Source organism: Hydra vulgaris, chromosome 15, assembly GCF_038396675.1.
Source record: "Hydra vulgaris chromosome 15, alternate assembly HydraT2T_AEP".
NCBI lineage: Eukaryota > Metazoa > Cnidaria > Hydrozoa > Anthoathecata > Hydridae > Hydra > Hydra vulgaris.
In genome coordinates this window covers 49,936,955-49,960,000 of record NC_088934.1, presented here as the reverse complement: position 1 = coordinate 49,960,000, position 23,046 = coordinate 49,936,955, and the positions used below count along the sequence as shown (strand labels likewise).

General features: G+C 28.0%; 1 protein-coding gene across 2 annotated transcripts in view; it reads left to right on the top strand.

The window, feature by feature from the left end:
* LOC136091555 (uncharacterized) overlaps nucleotides 1-21,920 on the top strand; it is a 57,482-nt gene extending 35,562 nt beyond the window's left edge. For both annotated transcript variants that reach the window (XM_065819233.1, XM_065819232.1), the window contains 6 exons: nucleotides 3,035-3,074; nucleotides 6,571-6,751; nucleotides 9,228-9,417; nucleotides 21,269-21,368; nucleotides 21,549-21,598; nucleotides 21,689-21,920. In XM_065819233.1, the coding sequence (XP_065675305.1) occupies nucleotides 3,035-3,074; nucleotides 6,571-6,751; nucleotides 9,228-9,417; nucleotides 21,269-21,368; nucleotides 21,549-21,598; nucleotides 21,689-21,867 (740 nt within the window). In that variant the 3' untranslated portion in view covers nucleotides 21,868-21,920. The remainder of the gene's footprint in view (nucleotides 1-3,034; nucleotides 3,075-6,570; nucleotides 6,752-9,227; nucleotides 9,418-21,268; nucleotides 21,369-21,548; nucleotides 21,599-21,688) is intronic.
* The last annotated feature ends 1,126 nt before the right edge of the window (nucleotides 21,921-23,046 follow it).

Sequence of the window (23,046 nt, the reverse complement as noted above, 5' to 3'; positions counted from 1 at the left end):
GAGCTGATGGAAAAAATAGAACTCATTTCTTCTTCATCAGCAGTAACATTGTGAGTAAAAGTAGCTCAAGTTCCTCAGATGATGATGAATATCAGACTCCTTCCGCTTCCAGCACACTGAGCACAATTGGTTCAACGTAAAAGAAGATGAAAGTTTTAACAAATAATGTTGTATCGTCTATTGATCGTGTTAATATTTCTGGTCGCCGTGCACTCTTCGTGGTTGGAACAGTTGCTCAGGCTCTGGTCACTCTCTAAAAGATTTATCATTCTCGTACAGCACAATCCGCAGAGAAAGGCGATCTGTTCCTGAAGCGCTGACTACAGCTGACAAGGTTGATTTCTCTCCTGATGATCCACTTCTTCTGCATTGGGATAAAATGCTCTTACCTGATATCACTGGTGGTCAAAAAAAAGTGGATAGAATTGCCATCCTTGTGACTGGTGGTGGGGTAGAAAAATTGCTGGGCGTTCCAAAGATTGATCGAGGTACAGGTGAACAACAGGCTGATGCTTGCATGAAGGCTTTTAAAGATTGGAAATTGGAAGAACTTGTTCAGGAACTGGTTTTTGACACTACTTCATCCAACATTGGGTTTAACATTGTTGCCTGCACAATAATAGAGCAGAATCTTGACCGTAATCTTATATGGATAGCATTCAGACACAATGTCTTTGAAGTCATGCTTTCCACCATTTTCATGACTGCATTTGGAAGCAGTGGAGGACCTGAAGTTGGAATTTTTAACGGTTTCCAGAACCAATGGCCAGCAATCAACAAGGAGGTGTTCACTATAGTGAATGAAGAATTGTATAACTGCGATTTTTTTCTCAAACTCCGTGAAGAAATGGTAGTGTATTATGGTGAAGCAATTAAAGGTCAACAACTCAGGGATGATTACTTAGAACTCTTGAATTTGTGCCTTATTTTTCTTGGAGGATCAACTGCAACATCAGAGTTAAATCTAAAGTTTCGGGCACCAGGTGCAACACACAATGCACGTTTGATGGCAAAAGCTATATATTGTATGAAGATATATTTATTTCAGGATCAATTTGTTATTACTGCAAAGGATAAGAAAGGAATAATAGACATAAGTCTTTTTGTGGCATTTATATATGGACAGTTTTGGAATGAAGCTCCGTTAGCTGAATGAGCTCCATTCAATGATGCCAAGCTTCTTCAACAAGTTCAAGAATATCCAAATTGTAGAATTGTAATTAATGCAGCTTTTCATCGCCATCTGTGGTATTTTTCTGAACATCTAATAGGATTGGCTTTCTTTGATTCCCGTGTCGACAACAACACCAAGAGAGACATGGCAAACAACCTGAAACAACAGCCAAAATAGAAATCTCTCAAAAGACGTGATGCTGCCACATTCAATTGTCACAGTACATTGTCTTCCTTCGATACACAACGCACCACAGAACTTTTCAATCTAATTTTGAAGAATGGCAAAGAAAAAGTTGAATCATTTTTAATGAAAGAATCTTCAGAGTGGGAAATGGATTCAACATATCTTGAAATAAAGCACAAGGTTCATCAAATGAAGGTCGTCAACGATTGCGCGGAACGAGGCATAGCACTTATGACATCCTTCAACAAAAGCATTACGAAAGATGAAAACCAAAAGCAGTTTCTTTTTCAATTGGTTGATCTTCACCAGAAAGAATTTCCAGTTGCATCAAAGTCTACCCTGATGAAGATGACTGTTGAATGATGAAAATGATTGATCTATTATTGTTTAACATTAAACATCCACAATCCACCACATAATAATAAGTAATTGATAATAAATAATTAATAAAATAAATTTTTTTTTTACTTTTATAACCTCATTCCAAAATGTGACAAAACATGGCAACCCCTAAATATCATCCGATTTGATCCAAATTTTGGAAAATAAATACTATTGTCATATAGACACAACTAAAGTTTTGAACCTAAAAATTTTGCATCACCCTAATATATATATATATATATATATATATATATATATATATATATATATATATATATATATATATATATATATATATATATATATATGTATTATATATATATATATATATATATATATATATATATGTATGTATATATATATATATATATATATATATATATATATATATATATATATATATATATATATATATATATATTAATATATAATATATTCTTTTAATTACAAACTTTTAACTGAAAAACTATTTAGTTAAAAGTTCGTGAGAAAGTAAATGAAAAAAATAAAATTGGTGCAACTTTCGCTTAGGATGGTTTTGTTATGGGTGTTGGTTTTGTTATGGGTGTTGCACATATATTGAAGTTATTAGACCAATACAATGAGTTTGATTTTAAATTACCACAATATTTAAAAAACCATGTTATTGTTGCTTACTTTACTGTAGTAAAATCAGTGAGTTTACTTTACTGTAGTAAATTCAGCGAGTTTACTTTACTGTAGTAAATTCAGCTTATGCTATATTTTACTAATAATTTATTTTTCAAATTTAAATTACCTCCACAATTAAGTTCATTTTTGTTTGGTTACAATCTAAAATAACCTCATTTTCATATCATAATCAAAATAGCCTCATTTTATTTTGTTATAATCTAAATAACTTCATTTTAATTTGGTTTTATAATGTAAATATCTTCATTTTCATTTGGTTATAATCTAAATAACATCATTTTAATTTTTTTATAATCTAAAGAACTTCACTTTCATTTGGTTATAATGTAAGTAGCCTTATTTTGTAGAGCTTTGCGCATAGAATAAATATTATATGTTGTAAGATACATAAAATGCATAGAATGACTATGCTATATTGTTAGCTTAATCAACAGCTTGTTTATATTAAATACCGTATATTGATAGATAACTCAAAATGTACCTGATAACAAATATGCTGTGTTGTGAAATATGTAGAATACGCATCAATTACTTTAAAAAAGCAAAACAATTATTAGTTTTCTAAGTAAGTTTTTTAGTCAAGAGTCAAATACTAATACTTAAAATTATTTTTATTAGTTTGTGATTTATTACCAACGCTGTCCACCAATAGTTATATGTAAGTAGAACTATTATTGCTAAATTAATGTTATTTATAGTTTAAACAATTAATTTGTTTAATAAAATATAATAATTATTTAGTGCTGTGTTTTTTGTGCTAAGATAAAAAAGAGTATTTTTTAAGTGTGTTAATGATCATGCTTTTTTATTAATACAAGTATACTTATTAAAGCTAATTGAGATTCGTGTTTAGGAGACATAAGGTTCAGGTAGTATAGGTATGCTTTAAATGTCTTTTTTGTCAGGTTTTTTGCAGTTTTATTGTTTGTGATGGTCTAGAGTTTTCTGTTAGTACTATTAAATATGGTTCTCTAAAGCAATTTTTAATCATTTATCAGTTTAAGGCTTTTTTTATTTTAGGTTATGGTTTTCTTCTTTGAAAATGTTTTGTTACTTTATAAAATTGGTGTTTACAATAGTTAAATTAATAAATACTTATTTAAAAAATAATAATTTTTTACTTTTAATTTTGCATTTTGTAATATGCAAACTGCATATAACAAAAGAAATTGAAAATAAAGCACTATTTTTAAAGTTAGTTTTTCAAAAACTTTTTTCACACATTTATAATTTTAAACCATTTTAATAACTTTTTTATGTTTTGACTATTGAATTATAAGTATTAAGAAAATTATTTACTTTAAAGACTGGTTAAAAACTTTTTTATAATGATGTTTTTTTAAAGCTTCAACTGCTTCTCTTTTCTAGGTAATGTATAAATGTTCAAGAGATTTTATGCAGTTTTGGTTCTAAATTACTTAAAAATCAACATCAGTCATCATTATGAGTATAAATTTAACTTGAGTTTATTTATTTCATTATCGACATAAAAAGCATTAGGATTCTTTGTTATGACAACAGAAAACGCCAATTAAGTAAAAAATTCTTCCAACTTGTTCAGGCTTGTTGCATCAATAGCATTTCTAGAAAGAACATTTTTTAATCTAAAGTTTTTGTTTATTAAAAACTAGTGCAACTGAAAATAACAAAGACTAGTTTTTTGTTTTCTGATTTGATGATTATACCTTCTCTTGCACTATTTTGTCAGAGCTATTGTGAGAGTCGGTAGCACAAAGGAAAATTGCTACATCTTTTTTTATTTTCAACCGTTTAATAAGGTCTTCATAAATACTCCCCTGTTTTTGAGTTATATAACTAAGGCTGCAATAGTAGCTTTACCATGGTTGCAATAACCAAGGTTGCAATAGTTGCATTGTATAACCAAGGTTGCAATAGTTGCATTGTATGACCAAGGCTGTTTTGTAATTATATTTGTTTTAGTGACTCAATGCTGATTTTTTGATGATTCGTTGAATTGACAATTTGTATCAAAGGCTTGTACTGATTCTTCTACTCTTTTTTTATAATGATTAGAAAATGAAAATTTCTTAGTTATTTTTTTTTAATTTTGCTCGTATTGACTGCTCGTTTAAAAAATCTTACTAATGTTCTCTTAAGCTAGGTTGATGTGATTGTTATTCAAAATATGAATTTCTTCCTTTCGTAATTAATTTAATCCACATAATTTTTTTGATTGGCTTTAATTACTTCAGGTGTACTTTAACTAACTTCCTTAACAGCAAAAGACACCTAAATATTATAATCCTGTTATATGAAGCTATGCACAATATCATACTCTTAATTTTGAGTTCTTATCTCTTAATTATTTTAATAGCATGAAGTATGATAGCATAGGTTTATATTTAACAAATTTTATATAAAACTAGAAAAAACAGTATCTTTTCCAATTTTGAGGTAATTTCAGGCTCCATCCACGATAAGAACATTTTTTTTGTGGAGCATCAAGTTTTTTTCCTGTGATTAACCAAATATAGATTTAACTTTTGCGTAAAGCTACAAAGTGTTGTAACTTTAAAAAATCAAAATCAAATCAAAATAAGAGCAAGTTTACAAAACTTTTTGAAATTTCACGTCGCCAATACAAAAGATATTATCCTAAAGTAGTGAAATGTTAGACAGATGTTTTTGTATGTTAAATAAGCTAATATCCAACATTAGTGAGGATTTTTTTAGTCAAGGTCTACATCCTAATATATGTTGGCCTGTCAGCAACAGAATAGGTATTATTTTATAAAGGTACCTGGAAACAATTGGAGCACTATTTTTCCCTTGTTTTTAATTGCAACCATGTCAAATTTTTTTCATTTCAATGTGTTTTTACATTGTTTCTACATTTTAATTAATGTTTAAAAAAAGTGTTTTAACAATTGGGTTACTGTGACTCCTAATAATACATACGTGAGACATTTGTATATTTTTAAATTCAAATATAACTTTATTTTACAAATGAACATAAATTTGAACGTGGTTCAAGTAAACACACATAAGAATTATTACTTTGTCGTAATTTTACCATATATTTGTGAGCGCAACAAGGAGTTTATAGTGATGAAAATAAAATTAAACCTTAGCTAAAAAATAAATGCTTAGAGGTCAGAAACAAAATTTTAAAAATTTTAAATAATCACTAGATCCATTTTAAGAAATAATATCTATAAAAATAAATTTTTTGGCACTACCATTTATTAATTCAATGTTCATCAATAGATTTCAAACTTCATTAAAAATTTTCTTGTCTTTAAAAGAGCGACCATTTAAAATCGAAACCCTCTCAGTTTTATTATGTGGGGTAGTTGCTCCACCAAACTTTTCCACACTTCCAAAGAGTTCTCATGGGTCCTGTTGTAAATAATGGGCATGATTTTTACAGGCCAATTTTTATAGGGTTTAGCATCAATAAGTATTAATAATTAGATTATTCTTATTATTAGTAAAAACCAAAAATTGAAATAATATGAAATTATAAAAGTTAAAAGTTAATGAACCGTTTGTTTATTTACAATTAATTAACATGTAGCAATTAACAATACTGACAGAAATAGTTCAAAGATAACACTTTCGACTATATATAAAACTTTGAATAAATCTAAAAAATGAACTATTTTTATAATAAACCATTTTATTTTGTCTTCTTTTATTTAAAAAAATTTTTTTTTTTTTTTTTTACTTAAATGGATTTTGTGTTCTTTTTAAATTAAACTTGAGTGAGATAAAAAATTTCCCAAAATCAATTTTTTTTTTTAGTATGCTTTAGTATTTTTTTAGTATAATGAATTCACAATCTTGATTTTTAGTATGCACATAATGAATTCACAATCAAATAAATTTTTCTTATATATGGAAACTTATCCATCTAAACTTATATATGGAAACTTATCCATCCAAACTATTAAAATTGATATTATGGAATTTTTGTTTTTATATAAATAAAAAATAACCACAGCAGTTTACTTTTTGTTTTGCACTATGTTTGCTGTTGTAGCCGAGTAGCCATTCTTAACTTATTTTATTAGAAACTTTGTATAATCTGTATAAATCTGTTTGTTGCTATTAATGGAATTTCAAAATTATTTAAATCATCTGTGAAATTTAACCATTTAAAACTGAAAGTATTTTATGTTTATTTGATTTAGTAGCCAAGAAGTATATTTGCTTGTAAATATAACAACAAATCCAGAGTGTTATAGTTATCTCCAGAATGTGAAAGTTGTTCTGCAAGCTGAATCGCTATTGAATTTGAAACACTTTCTTTGGAATGATTCAAGCTTGAATGATTCAAATGTTCAAGGGAATGGCAAAATATTCATCGTTAATGTGAGTACAATATTTAACTTCTTTTTAGTATATTTGTATTATTTACTGTTGAATGTTATTATAAATTTCCCAGATAAGATATAAACAAGCACTAATTAAAGATACGCATAGTCTTTGGTTTAGGTGTCCTGAAGGTGCATAAAAAGGTATGACACTATTATGTAGTATAAATGCATATAGTAAATAAAATTGCTCAGTATGCAATTTTGCAGTCATATAAATGATAAACGTCGTTCACAAGCATGATGTAACAGTATGTGCTCGACATAATGTCTCTTAAGAGCTATCTTAACATTGCAAATAAAGGTGGCAGTGCTTGTAAATAGTGTCTTTTATATACAGTGCATATCCATTTAATAATAATTAAAATTATGTAAATGTAAAAATTATATTTATGTCTTGCTATATGCAAACGTGTGTAAATCAAGTTGAGTTTGCAGATTTTATATGTTAAGTTTGTTAACATGTATGCATATATTAGAAAACTATTGAATCTTCTGTAAAGTTTTCAAGTTTTTTTTTTGCTTAAATTGATTTTGCATTTTATTTAAAAAATTGGCATGATAAATTAAAAATACAAACTTATTTTTTACAAAGTGGAGAAATTTGGAAACATTAGTTCTTACCACAGAGAACAGCGCTCTTAACTACTAAGCTACTATGAAACCCAAGAGAGTAAAAGTTAAATGTTTTCTACACTCATTATGACAATAGTTAATACTTTTTGATTGTGATTTTTTAAACTTAAAAAAGATATAGTTACCAGAACTGCTTATACCAGCGATTCACGTAATGAGCACTATTACTCGACCCGCCTAAATTGCTGTTATTTCAATAAAGCAATTTAACTAAACATTTTCAGATAGGTGAATGAAAATGTTAGGTGAATATATGAAACTTTTAACAGAAGGCATGGGAACCTTAGTTCAGTTTTTAAGACGAGATTGCAATAGCTTTTATTATTGATTACTGAATCAATAATAACAACCAAAAATTTTTTACAAAGAATAACAAAATAGTTTGTAATGGAAACAAGTCAAACAAAAATAACTTTGCAAAAACGTTGTACTAAACTAGAAACAAGAAATCAATATTTTATCAAAAGCTAGCTTTAGTGTTTTGTTTTGATTTTTGTTTTGTAGTTACAAATGTGTTATATTTATATTGGTACGTCTTCAAGCTATATATTTTTATATGTTACTATTTCTCTTATTATTAAACCTTTGTTTGTGTTCCAAAATAATTAGAGTTAACTTTGTTAGAAGGTGTTTTTTAAAAATATTTTAATGAAAAGTTTTTCATCTACACTAACACCCTTTTCTTATCAAAGTTATTGCAAAACATAACAAAAGTTGTTGCAAAACAAAACAAGCATATATACTATTGAAAAAAATTTAAGAATTGTCTTATGTGCTTTAAGACAGCAAAAAGCAAATTCTATTTATTTTCTTGTGGCTCTAATTGTGTTATTGAAAATTAATTGATTGTTATTTTGGCAGTAAATACTCTTTAAACAGAAAGTTAAAAGAGAATAGGCTGAATCAACTATTACAAAGCATGAAACTTTGCAAAAACATGGCAATCATTGTTGATAAGTTATTTGGTTAAATGTTGATAAGTTATTTGGTTAAACTGTTATTTGGTTAAATGTTGAATTTAAAACATTTTCGTGTCATGAGGAGGCCTACGCCAATTGCAGTCTACATCCGTAAGGATGCCTTTGAAGTCACTTATTACTTGAACATATGTAGAAAGAAATCCCTTGTAAATTAAGTACTTTTGATGATTCTTTATATCTTTGTATCTGAATATGAGTTCAGTTTATATAACTGAAAGCTTGAGGCAAATGAATTTTTGTTTCAACTTCTGAAATTCTGTTTTGTGTTTTAGTTTTGTTTTTTTGAAGATTAGATATTATTGTTCCAAGATGATAAATAATGGCTTTACAAACCTCTAATACTACTTTAAATACTGTACACAGATATATCCAAGGTATTAGCAGTCATTTATACGGACCTTGTGTATAGCAGATTTTGTATTTTTTAAACAATACATTTTATCTTCATTAACAAGTTTTTTAGATAGATTAGGTCAAATATTTTTAGAGTTTTTTTGTTTAACCCACAGACTGCTGTATATTCGCATTAAGAAAGTATAAAAATTATTTTAAACTATTGCAAATAAAAATGGTTGATCATTATATTTGTTATGATTTAAAGAATAATTGCAAATGTATTTAAAAAAACTAAAAATAAACATAAAACTTATTATAATGTTTCCTTTAACTCTTTTATTCAAGGTAAGTCAATTTTTTATGTTAAGTTTACTTATGTTAATGATGATCAAAATTCAGCCAATATTTATGTATTTATGAATATAATGATTAAAGAATAATATCAATACTGTCAATAAATATCCACTTCAGAAAAAATTGAAACTGACTAATCTCTCTTTAATGTTTGTAATTATTTTTTAGGTGAGAAAGCTCACTAGAAATATGTATATAACATTTTCAGTTAATTTTGTTTATGATAAAAGTTTGGTTAAAAAAAAAAGCAGCGCTTCAATCGTTGTTGGTTTCAACTGGAATTATTTTTGTGAAGATCCTGTTGTTAAAAATAAAAATCAAGTAGTTTTGACATCTCTTAAAGGATCAATATTACCAGGTGAAAAACTATTTTTTGTGTTGCATTATATAAGTTTGTTTGACTTATATTGAAAAAACAATATATGAATATACAAATACTGTGGTTTTTAGTTTAAACAAGCACTCTTTAAATTAAAGAGATACAAATACATACAAAAAATTTGTTGAAATTTATTTTGTTGTGAAAATCATTTGAATGAAAATAAATTAATGTAAATTAATTAATTTAGTAAATTAATGGCATTTGAAATTTTTATTAAATAATTTTATTAGTTTATATTATCAGGTAATTTATTAAATTAACATAAGTTTGTGTATCAATTTGGATTTGATGATAGCAAGCTTACTGAAAAAACGCTCTCCTTCAGCCACTTAAACCGGGGTTGTATTAAAAATGCAAAGCAAAATGCAGATCGATGGAAATATTGACTGAAGTTCTTTTTGGTAGATTCTGTTGAGCAACTTGATAGAAGAAAAAGATTCTATTTGTCCAAAAGTATTTGACCGCTTCAGAACATCTAGATGACAAATTTCTTCAATTAACTCTTCTTTAAAATCATTTAGGTAGAGATTTGCCAGGACTTTGCATTTTTCTTTCTGACTAAGTTTTTCGTCATCACTAGAAGGAGATGGAGAACACCATATGAACGAAGAAATATTGTTGTCTTTTGAGCTGTATTCATTCTGCATCTTATCTGCTGGAGAAGCCTGTCAAGGACAACATTAAATACATTCACCTTAAACTGTTTGATTCGTCTTCGTGTAAGTGGACTGTGTTTATCAACTCCCTGTGAAGTATTTTCCCTTACCTTGTCCTCCTCTCAACAAAATCATTTTGAAATTCAAACGAAGCTAACCCAGATGCAACCAGTTTCGCTTCTTGGAGGATTTGGGACTAAGAAGAATGTAGTTGGTCAAGATTATCGATTAGAGTCTTTAAAAACTTTGTCTCATCAACCAAAGAAAGAAGTCAAGACAATGAATTCAAATGATTGAATCCACTTTTTAAGTGCCTTTACTAAAGTCAGTTTATGATCTTCTAAATCAAGTTCTTCAAGAAGTTTGAAGGACTTAATTTGTTCTTTTGGTTGTTTCAATAATGGCCGGACAGCCTCTATGCGCGCACTCTATCTTGTTTGGGACATTTGGTGAGGTTATACAATAATTGGATGTTGTTATAATAGTTCTTGACTACAATAGAGGATTCTGCAGAATGAATGCCAGCTAAATTGAAACTATGCGCACTGCAAGACATGAACAAAGCTTGAGAACTTTTCTCGAGAATGATGGCCTTTGCACTGGACATATTAGCACTGTTATCATAGCCCTGGTCCCTACATTTCTTTAAATCGATTTGGTTTTGATCCAAAACGCCTATAATCAGCTTCACAACTACAGAACCTATTTTTCTCTCCAGGCTTTCTACCTTCAGAAAATGCTCTTATGCTATCCATTGGTTGTCAGATTCTAGGCAGACAAATTTAAGAATGAAAGTGGTTTGTTCCATTTGAGTCATATCCGGAGTTCCATCAATAATAATGGAAAAATAAATGGCTGTGTTGACCTCTTCAACAATAACATCAAAAACAGTTTCACCACATGCCATAATGAACTCAATTTAAGTTTTCCAGGTCAAATAGTGCACTTGCATTTTTGTTCCTTATTTTTGATGTCGAGAAACTTCTTTTAGGTTAAACTGAAGTGTCATATTGTGTTTCCCCGACAGCTCTAGCACAGTTAAAAAGTTACCATTATCATACTCGTCCAGCATGTTTGATGAACCTACACAAGTATGAACATAACATTGAAATATTATGTCTAGATTGCAATTAAGCAACATTGAAATTTTTATTATGAACATAAACTGCTAACACACCTCGAAAACTTTGATTTCTCGAAGCTAATTGAAGAGTGATGTCAAGGACGCAGCGTAAAAGTTCAAACCACTAAGATGCCTCATTTCTTATTGAATTTTCAAGCTCTGAATCAATACCAGTCAGATTTTTCAAGACTTCAAAGGCTGATTTCCAGGCGATGTAGTAATTTTTGTGTTAAAAATCACACTGGTGACTTTTAATCTTTTCTCCTTGCTTTTGCCAATTATCTTTTATACCACTATTCCACATTTCAGGTTTTTCATGAAATAAAAATGCATCTTATACTCACCTGATTATCATCTTTTACTTCAGAGAATTTTTTTACAGTTTTGGAATGAAATTATTAATATAAGAATGAAAAAATGAAGCTGTTAGCCTATACCTTGACTACTTGGTCAAACGTAGGCCAATAAACACACAAATGTCTATTAAACATCAAAACAACGTTTCAACAGAACGTTCATATTTGATGGATTATCTGTTTAGAATGAAATCCAGATTAGTGTTTAGAACAAACGTCCATGAAATGTCTATATTCAAACGTCTATATTCAAACAAATATAAAATGTCTATATTCAAACATCTATTATAGGATTATTATAAGTATATAAAGCATTTAGAATTTGTCTACTCTACGTTTAAATCTAGTCTGGTTAACATATATAAAGCGTTTAGATTTAGTCTAAGTAAACGTATCTTAAACTTAAAGATCTTATCTAATAGTTTCTTTGATTTAGTTAACGTAATTTCAATTTAATTAAGTTTTAAAACTAAAATATAAATTAAAATTTAAAATAAAAAACTTTTTAACTTCACATAAGTAATAAGAGCTATAGGGGAGCATGGGTAGGAGTGAGCCACAAATAGGAGTGAATTATTGATCCCATAGCTAAAACAGGCCAAGGAAATAGCTCCAAAATTTTACCAAGTAATTATTAGGAAACTGTTATTAAGACAATCCAATTTTAAACTAATCAGATAGTTATAGAAAAATAACTAATAAACAATTTAATATCTATAACAAATTGTTTTTTTATTTATAAACACTTAATTATTGTACATTAACACTTTAATCCAGTTGCACAGCTTGCGGAAGAACAAGCCATTTCTTTGTGGGTAGAAGTGAACTGCAGTTCACTTTTACTTAGTGTAACCTTTGTTTAAAAAAGCGTTGTCTTGCGTAAAAACATCATCAAGTTTGACTTCAAGTATTTGATGTGTTACAACGAGTGTATAGAAGAACTACTTTAAAAGCAAAAACTTCCAGTAAAGGTATGAAAGAAGCATTAATTTTAATTCAAAAAAGAAAAAGTATTAGAGATACAGCAAAAACTTCCAACATTCCATATGCAACACTTCGTCATTATTGGAAAAAAATGCTGGTTGATGAAAATATTAAATTGACTTTGAACTATTATATCAAAAGAATGTTCACAGATGAGCAAGAGTTAGAACAGAAGGAATATATTCTGACTTGCTCAAGAATGTTCTATGGCCTTCCAATAAAAGAATGTCCAGGTATAGCTTTTGAGATTTACAACTATTATTAAAATTATTATTCCACAAAAGTGGTACAAGGATTCAATGGCAGGCATCAAATGGATGAACAGTTTTAGAAAACAACATCCAGATTTGTCCCTTAGAACACCTGAAGGATGTTCTCTTACTAGGGCAACATCATTTAATGTCTATAATATAGCTATGTTTTTTGATAAATTAAAAGAAGTTCTTGCAAGATCACTAACATTCACAAATGGAACACGGATTTTTAACCTTAATGAAATTTTGATTTTAAATTTCTTGCAGAGAAAGGAGTTAAAAGTGTCTGCAAAGTTACAAGTGCTGAAAGAGAAACTCTTGTCACAATTTGTGTAATAATTAGTGCTTCTGGACAATATCTCGCACCAGTACTTATTTTTCCATGAGATTTCAAGGAGCATATGTTGTCAGGAGCTCCTTCTTGTTCTCTTGGGCTCTCATGTAAAACAGGCTGGATGAACAGTAAAATCTTTTTGGATGTTATGTATCACTTTATAAGATTTTCATTGAGCATTAAAGAAAATCCATCATTACTAATATACGACAACTGCAAAGCTCACTTATCCATAGCAGTATTAAATAAAGCAAAGGAGCATGGAGTGACTATTTTGACATTACCACCTCATTCCACACACAAGTTACAGCCTCTGGATGTGGGTGTTATAAGACCATTCAAAACTGCATATAGTGCAGCAATCGATTCGTGGATGCTCCACAATCCTGGAAAAACATTTACAATTTACCAAGGGTTTGCTTTTTAAAAAGCCATAACACCTTCTAACATTATAGCTGCATTTAAAAAAACAAGTATATTTCTTTATGACAGCAATGTGTTTACAGATATTGATTTTGTGTGCAGTTCTGTGAAAAATAGACCTTTTGATGTTAAAAATAGTTGTATAAAAAATAACTTAAAAATTACATCTGAGAATTTAGCACATCCATATCTTTCAACAAATTGAAACCCCACTGCTTCTAATATTAAAGATTTGAACATATTGTGTTTTCCACTTCTTTTTGATTTAAATAATTCAGTTGATACTAATGTTGTTATGCTTGATTCGTCTATATCATCAGACTTTTTTATCAGCCCAAAACAATTTAGAAGCTTTCCTAAACTCAAAAAAAGAATTGTAAAGGAAAGGAAAAAAAGAAGGGTTGATCTATGATTGCTACAGACACTCCTGTGAGAAATCGGATTGAGAAAAGATCTTGAAATAAAAAGTTAGTCAAAATTACCAAGAAAATACAAGCCAGTTTAGAGAATGGTAATAAAAAACCACCTGAAAAGTATAATTCAGTAATGGAGCATTTAGAGATATCAGATGGGAAAGGTTTAAAAATCCTATGAGATGTTATTTGTGATAGTGATATTAACCCTAAAGAAGATGTTTTTGTACAAGTTAAATTTGAAACAGCAAAAAAAACTATGTATTGTATTGGAAAGGTATTATGTTCAAATTCTGTTATAGAAGAAGTTAAGATCAGTTTTCTTTACAAAAAAGGAAGTATTTTTAAGATGCCAGATTAACTTGACATTTTGGCTGTCCCTCGAATGAATGTTAAATTAATACTACCTCAACCAATATTTTCTGGAAAAAGTGAAAGGCAGCATTGCCATTACAAGTTTGAGATTGTGCTTGACTTTATTAATGTTTGTTAACTGTTGATTTTATTGCTAATATAATATATGTTATTATAGTACTATTATAATGTTGCAAATAGACTTTTTGATTTATAATTTGATTTATAATTAATATTTGTCGTTTATTGCTTGACATTGCAGTTGTTTTTTTGTTGTTAAGACATTAGTAATACAGAATGTGAACAAATTATTATTCTTGTAGTTTATAAAATAAATTTCATTAGATGAGCTTAAAATAATGTTAAAATTTATTGTTACATTATTATTTTGTTGCAATGCATATTAGTAAATTATTTGATCCTTACCTAATTTTTACTTACTCTGTTGAAGACAATACTTAACTTTAATTTTCTGGTAAATAAAGTTAATGACTCACTTCTACCCGTTTCTTGGTTCACTCCTACCTGTGTATGAATAGGAGTGAATCAGCAGGAACACCTGCATTATTTTTTATGTCTATAAAAATCTGAAGATATTTTGATACTTTTTTTATTTCTATTAGAAACTTAATTCGCCAAGCTACTTTAGGCTCCTTATCCTTTTTTTTTTCACGTTTGGTTTCTTTGTTATAAACGTTTTTAAAAAAATGTTACTCACTCCAACCCATCCTCCCTTATAGTTCTTGAAATTTATAAATAAGATATAGTTATAAAAGGTCCTATTTTTTATATTTTTTATAACTATTATAATATGTTTATAAACTTTTATACTATACTACGTATACTATACTTTTATTTTATAAAACTATTTATAAAGTTATAAACTTATATAAAACGTTTTCATATAGTGGAGATTTATAGAAAAAATGTTTGTGCACTATACTTGTTTATGTTTCGATAACTAAAAAAAGTTAAATGATCAAGCTTTTTGCAGTGGAAATTTTATAGTTAAGATTTCTATCAAATATTTTTTAAATTTAATCTCATTAGCAGAAAATAAAAGTTTACATTAAGAATAAGTCAAAAATTACTAATAAAATTAATAAACTCATGAACAAATATTTTGGATCACGGTTTTCTCTGGTTTATGCATTATCAAAAATCTCCCTAGAATACCGTCTACCGCTTGTTTACCATGCACCTGAACAACATCATCTTCTACATTCCTATCCTGATTGTCTGATTTTGTAACCTGATTTGTAACCACAAAAAACTTGTAACTGCAAAATACTAGGGCAAAATAGTTAGCATTTTAAATGTAAATTCATAAATCAAAATTGGAATTACACAATACAACTTTACATATAGAGTACATTCTGAATGGAAGTTTACGAAATTTCCTGTACCATCCCTGTTTATTTATGACATTAAAAAATTATTAACGTTGCAACATAACATATGTAGTGGTTTTCACCTCTCTGTTCCACCAATTTTCTTTACCAAATGTAACTAAATTAAGCTAAAATGCATCTAAAATAAAAAAACAAATATTTAGTTACTAAACCTCTTGATTAATGCAAAGATGAATACCTGCTGTTACACAATCATACTAGCATTTACAAAATGAATTTAAACTGTTTATAAAACTTACGAAAAAAGTTCTTGCAACACGACTTTCATAACGAGAGACCCGCAAATCATATTTTTTAACTGTGTCAATGTCGCCATCAATAATTTCTAAATTATCAGAATCCATTGATTTGTTGGCATTTAGGAAGGTAGATTGTCGCAATAAGAGCTTTTTAGCTTCCATGAATTAAAATAGTGCACCTGTCACTCGTTTATTATTTATTTATCAGTCGTTTTGCTTTCAGTTGTTGTAAGGAAGTGAATCTTGAAAATCTATTTAAGTCTAATTTAATTATTAAGCCAATAAAAAATAATTTTTTAAAATTTTATTTCGTTTTAATTATGGCTATTTAAACCACGTGACTTAAGCTATTATCCGAGTCTTCTGACCAATGTAATTCAATATATTACTATATTATAATATAATAAACGTTTATTAAACGTCGATTAAGCGTTTAGAATTACGACTTATATTAATCAATATTATAAACGTTTGATTGACGTTTAATAAATGTATATATTAAAAGATTTAAAGCGTAGATTTTAAATCTTTAAATTTTGATGTTTAATTAAGGTCGATTAAAGGTTTACAATATTGACTAATGTAAGTCGATTTTCTAATCGTTAGATCAATGCTTAGTAAACGTATAAATGAAAAAGTTTGAAATATACATTTCAAATCAAGCGTCAATTTTTAGTCAATAATAGGTCGCTAAATATTTTATACATTTTTCGACCAATTTTGACTAAATATTGACCAATTCTAAACCAATCTGTGTTTACTGGGAGTTATTAGATGCCTTTTTTTTTGAACTTTATCGAAGCCACACTCTTCCAGTGTACGTTTTTTCTTGTATTCTTTTACAACTTTTTCTACAGGTTATTTTCTGCCTTGGGACCCTGAATCATGCTTTCGAAAACTGGACATGACTTTTTTACTCTAAGATGTTACATATTTTTAAATAAAATAAAAAAGTTTTTCATTTGTTTTGAAGTCGAAATGAACTTTTTGAAATTGAAATGAAGAGAAAAAGAATTAAATGCAATTTCACAATATCAAATTAATTGGGATGAATGTATTGAGAAAGAATATTTGAAAAGTGTTGGAATGAGAGTAACTTAACTGATTTATGTAACATAACATTGGTAATGTTTTTAAACTAGCCTTTTGTTTGGATAAGTGTTACGAAATAATTCGAATTTTATTTACATTTAAATTGGAGCCATTGCAATCAGTCCTTTCACGCGAAAAAAAATAGAAATTGTGAGATTTTTATTTAACTTAACCTAAATTTCAATTTCATTTCATGCTATAAAATTATAAAAATCTCACTAAATATCTTACAAAGAAAGAAAAATAAATTATTTCGTATTAAATTTTTTGCTTAAAATTATGCAAATAATCTTCCTTTTTTTTTTTGCCGTTTGATAATGTGGCCGGAGTAAGAAGAAGACATAAACTGTCTTATCACCGAGCCCCGTTTACATTTTGTCTGTGTTTATATATACATCATCCTTTTTTAAAGACATAAATTTTACTTAATGCTAAAATTAAAAGAACATGAAACAATAGTATATTTCTACTGATCTAAAATAAAAGTAATATAAACATACATATATATTAATGCATACACATTTTGTATATTAATGTTTAATAAGATATATATGTTATTCATTGAATTTTCAGGAGTATTCAAATGAATATTCATTTTAAGTTCATAAAGGACTGTGGGTATTATGTTTGGCATAAACGGCTCCCTCTACTATTGTTTAATTTTCCTTAAAGAAAAAAGTTTTTTGAGAAAAAAATTTTCTGTGTTCTTTTAAATCTGCAACTTTTTCTTACTGAATAATTTTTAGAAGTTCCTAATTCTATTTCGGGTAGGGAATGCAAATTTTGACGAAAATTAAAAAATCGGAATTAGAAATTAAATTTTTTTGGAATTCGGTCAAATTCCAAAAATGTTTTTAATTTTTTTTGTCTATAAAGTAATAAAAATAAATTATTTGAGATAATTCATTGTTATTTATTGCATAAAAAATACTTTCTTTAAAAATAAAAATGGAACATAGAATTATGTAAATTCAATTAGTACAGAAACATTCTAATATGGTATATCATTTAATAAAAACAAATATAAAATTAATGTTTTATTTGCCTAAAATATGCCTTGAGGAAGCAGAGATCACTTAAAGCTGCGTCTCCGAGTCTTGTTCGAACTTTTGTACAAAAGTTACCATCAGTTGAGAAGGCTCGCTCAGACTCCGCGCTCGATGGCGAAATCAAAATTAAATGTGATTAGACGGACTCTAATATTTTGCCACGAACGCCGTTCTCTTCAAATCTTAAATTTCATTTCGGATTTAATTTTTGAAATTAAGCTCCTATTTATTATATGTTGAGTTGAGTTGGACGTTATGTTAAACGATAAATTCAATTGAATTTTGTTCTCCAACTTTTGCATTAATGTTAGGGGCTTAGTTTGTTCTTCCAACATCACTTCTATCACATCGTCAGCTTCTGACTCGTTTGAGGAAGTTTCCATGTTAGTTTTAAATATCAATCTTTGTGCAAAGTTTTCAATAACTTTGGTTATTGTTTTTTTTAATGGTCTAGTGAAAGATGCGTGAATCTTACTTTTTCTGCCATTGTGTATATACTGAAGAGTTCCAGACACATTAGTTTGTCTTTGGCTTATTCGGTCTTCTAATTTCTTTAATTTTAATGAAAGTTTATCAGATTCAAAATTCTCAGGCATAAAAGAAAATGCTGCATCAGCAGAAAGCAGATTTGCATCTTCTCGACAAAGGGCTTCAACAGTAAGCTTCACTGGGAGAAATGCAAAGATAATGTTTTTAATCGACAAAATTTCAGCATCTAGAATAACGATATCAGATGCAATGCCAACTGATGCTTTTCTGACACAGCTCTTTAGCTTGTTAAACATTTCAAGCATTTCGACTAAGCTATTCCATCTAGTTCTAGTGTCCATATTAAGTTTCAACTGTTTTCCAAATTCTTGTTTCCCGTATACTTGAAGAATATCATTTGATGTTTTCTTCAATGTATTCCTCATCCAACTCATCGAAGTCACTCACTTGATCTTCTACACTAACATTTTATATATGTGTGTGAGCCACCAATTTAGTTGTATCCGAATAGAGGACATCAATTGTATTCGAATACAGGACATCAATTACAGCTAAATGTATCGCATGTGCGAAGCACAACTGCTGATTACATGGCAAAAGCCGTCCAACTTTTTGCATCACAGCTGCCCCATCAGTTGTTATAGACGTAATATCTTTATCGATATTTAGATTGTTGTCTTGCAATGTGGGTTTCAGAGCCGTAATGCATTTCTCTGCAAGAAAACGTCAATTAACAGGTACTAAACTCAAATTCCAAAACTGTTTCTTGCCATGGACATTCACATTTAAATAACATCGGTTTCTTGAAGATGTCCATACATCTAGAGTTAAACAAAATCTTGTTCAATCTTCTTTTAAATTTATAAAATCCTGCATCATTTTAGCCCGCATTTTTTGCGCGTATTTTAAAACCATTTTGCAAATCAAGTTAGGTGATTTTGATACATAATCTCGAGCGCCTCTAGCCAAAAACAAATTTCTCAAATCGATAGACGTACAGAAAACTTTGAATGGCATATTATCTAAGGCGCACATTCGTGATACGATTGCAGAAAGTGATTTATCTTTTTTGTTGAATAAATAGTTTGTAATTATCTTTTTGGTGCGCTGCTTTCTGGACCTTCGTCTTGTACGACATCCCATTTTAATACATTAATATTGTGTATTGTTCTTAAATGCGTGTGCTGCGGTGTTGTCGTTGAACCAGCGGTTTTTAATATTTCATAACATATTTTACATTTTGCTGTTAGTTTTTTTGATCCTCTTAAAAAATGAAACCCAAACAGAATTTTGATTTTTATATTGCTTTAAGTATTCCGAATAACTTTCCTTGAAATGAAGACATTTTAGGAAGTAGTGTTGTTGAAATTTTAGGAAGTACTGTTGTTGAAGTAACTTGTTAAACAAAACAAAATTAAAATTAAATAGTTATCAAAAATGTTGTTAAATTAAAACTGCTATTATTCCTGCTATTATTTTCTTACCTATTTAAAAAATATTGATCCAAATAATTCAATACACACCGCACTCCAATAAGCAAATCTCTACACTGTTGAAAATCGTAAAATATAAGAACACGAGGCTATGCCAAATATTAAAATTATTACATATGGATTTGAAATGAAGACATGAAACCGATTACTTTTAAAAGTTAATATCTTAGATAAGTTTTTATATAATTTAATTAAGTTAAAACATCTGGTATAGTATGTAAACTTATCCTTATAAATTTCTTTATATTAAATTACAATATTTCTAGAGGTTATATACACCCTCTTTATTCAAGTAATATAAGATAATAATATAAGACATATAAGATTACTTGAATAACGAGGGTATATATAACCCCTAGAAATATTGTAATTTAATATAAAGAAATTTATAAGGATAAGTTTACATACTATACCAGATGTTTTAACTTAATTAAATGAAACCGTTAACTGCATCAACGCAATAAGCAAATCTCAACAAATTATTACACGTGGATATGAAATGAAGACATAAAACCTTTAACTGCAATTTAAGAACGATTTCTCTGTCTACTTGTATAATGCAGGATAACTGTAATTTACAATTGTTTTCTTTATTTCTTCTTATAGAATTAGAATGTAGAATATTTATATGTATTTCGAATTTCGAGATGCAATCCCTAATTTTGGGATTGTATATTTTTTGTTTAGATAATTTAAATTTGAAAATGTTTACTTTATCGATGTTTACTGTTACGTTTTTATTTTTCATAAGAGGTACTACTGCAACCGTATATTTTTGTTTGCTTCAAGCAAATTTATAAAATTACATTGCCTTTATAAATGTGCAGTTTAGATGCAAATAAAGCTTTCGATACTTGCAACTGGGATTTGCTTATTTAATAATTTAATTGGTGACTATTTTAATATAATTTATTTTAATTGTAATTTACTGCCGGGTGTTAAAGAGAAAATATAATAATTGAACAACGACAAAATCCAAAGCTTCAGTCTCACCACAATTACTTGTTTTTTTTTTCTAACAAATGGGACTAATATTAGTTGGGTATAATTATGACATAAATCTTAAGACATAAAGCTTTAGCTTTGTTTAAATAAATCTTTAGCTTTGTTCAAAAAATCTTTTAATAAAATATGTTTATGTATTATTTTTAATTAGCTGTGAATAAGATAAGTCCAACATGGAATTACAAACAACCAAGTGGAACATCATTGCTTTCTGAAACTCATCAGTTTGTATGTCAGACCATGCAAAAGAGGTAGATCAAATGTTGTTTGTAATTTACACATTAAGTTCCACCAAGTTAAAATATTAATGATTTTTTTTTTACAAAGTATTAGAAAAAGCGGCATATTTTTGAAAAAATTGAAACAGAAGAATTTAATCAGGTGAAATCATATACTTTTTATAAAATTAAAATCAACCTAACATTCTTTAGACAATCTAGCCCTTGTTATCAGCGTGAAATATCGTCAGGAGTTATCAGTTGTAAGTTTTTTCAAAAAATAAATATACTGTAGAATCATTGTCACAGTTAATAAAAATAATATCGAAGAAACCTAAAATTTATTTATTTAGTTCTTCCAATTCAAGCAATGGAGGTTATTGGTTACGATTCAAATACAAAATTAGTTTATGGGCTTACGACCAGAAATAATTTTATAGAGATAGGCATCAATAAAAGAAATCCTATTGTTGTAACAAAAGAAAGATGTTTGAAAATACCTGTTTGTGAAAATTTTTTAAGTCTAAAGTGACCTTTTATTTTATAACTATTCAATATATTTTTTAAAATTTTAACTTGCGATAAAACGTGTTGATATTTAACGTTAAAATTTATTCCAATTTACGATTTAAAGAATATAAATTTATTAATTTATAAAATATAGTATATAAAAAATAAAGTATATAAAAAATATTGTATATAAAATATAATATGTAAATAATACAAAATATAAAGGTATATAAAGATGTAAATACTTTTTAAAAGTTTTGAGTTCAAAACTAATCTCATCGAGTCTGATAAAAAAACTATTATTTTATTTTTGGTTTTAAGTTATTTTTAATAATCGTTTATAATTTACGTCACGCTCTTAGGGAGGGGGGGGAGGTTAGTGGTTTTGTTACGAGTCATAAAAACTTGCTACTAAAGTGTTACGATTTTGTAACAAGAGGGGGAGGTCAAAAACGGTCGAAAATTTCGTGACGTAATTTATGGACGACCCCTAAGTGTAAAAAGCTTGCTTCACAGGAGAGTGCTCAGCTGTGAAGTAAACAAAATTAATATTAGTAATGTTAAAACATCCCTCTGCATTTACAGTTCCTTATAAGATATGCATACGAATATATTATTTGTTTAATCGAATTTTTATAATATTCTTAATGTATTTTATAATATAAATAAATTTTATATTGTTTTATTTATGAGACAGTGCAGAGACTTCCGAAATGGCGGACGCTTTTTTATAACGAGTTTTATAATTAAATAAAAAAAAAAAAAAGGAAAGAAAATTAAAAAAAAATGAAATGAGAAAAATAAAGAGAGTGAAGAAAAGAAAAAGAAAGAAATAAAAAAACATAAACAAAAAAATAAAAACCAAATCAAACAAAATAAAGAAATCAAAAACGAAACTAGAAAAGAAAAATAGAATGACAAAAATCAAAGTTAAATAAAAAAAACGTTCGATAATGAATAGTTTTTATAAAAAATTAGCATAAAATATAAAAATTGAAGAAACGTAAAAGAATAATTTTTAAATTTTATTAATTTTGAGGGATGAAATGTGTTTGCTGGGTATTATAATATGGTTTCCTTTTTTTATTTGAATTTCTTCATTTATTATGAAAACTCTGCTTTTTGCGACTAAATATTTGTGTTTGTGTGTGACACGTTTTTATTTGTGAGTGTTATTGAAAAAAAATTTTTGTTTATTTGT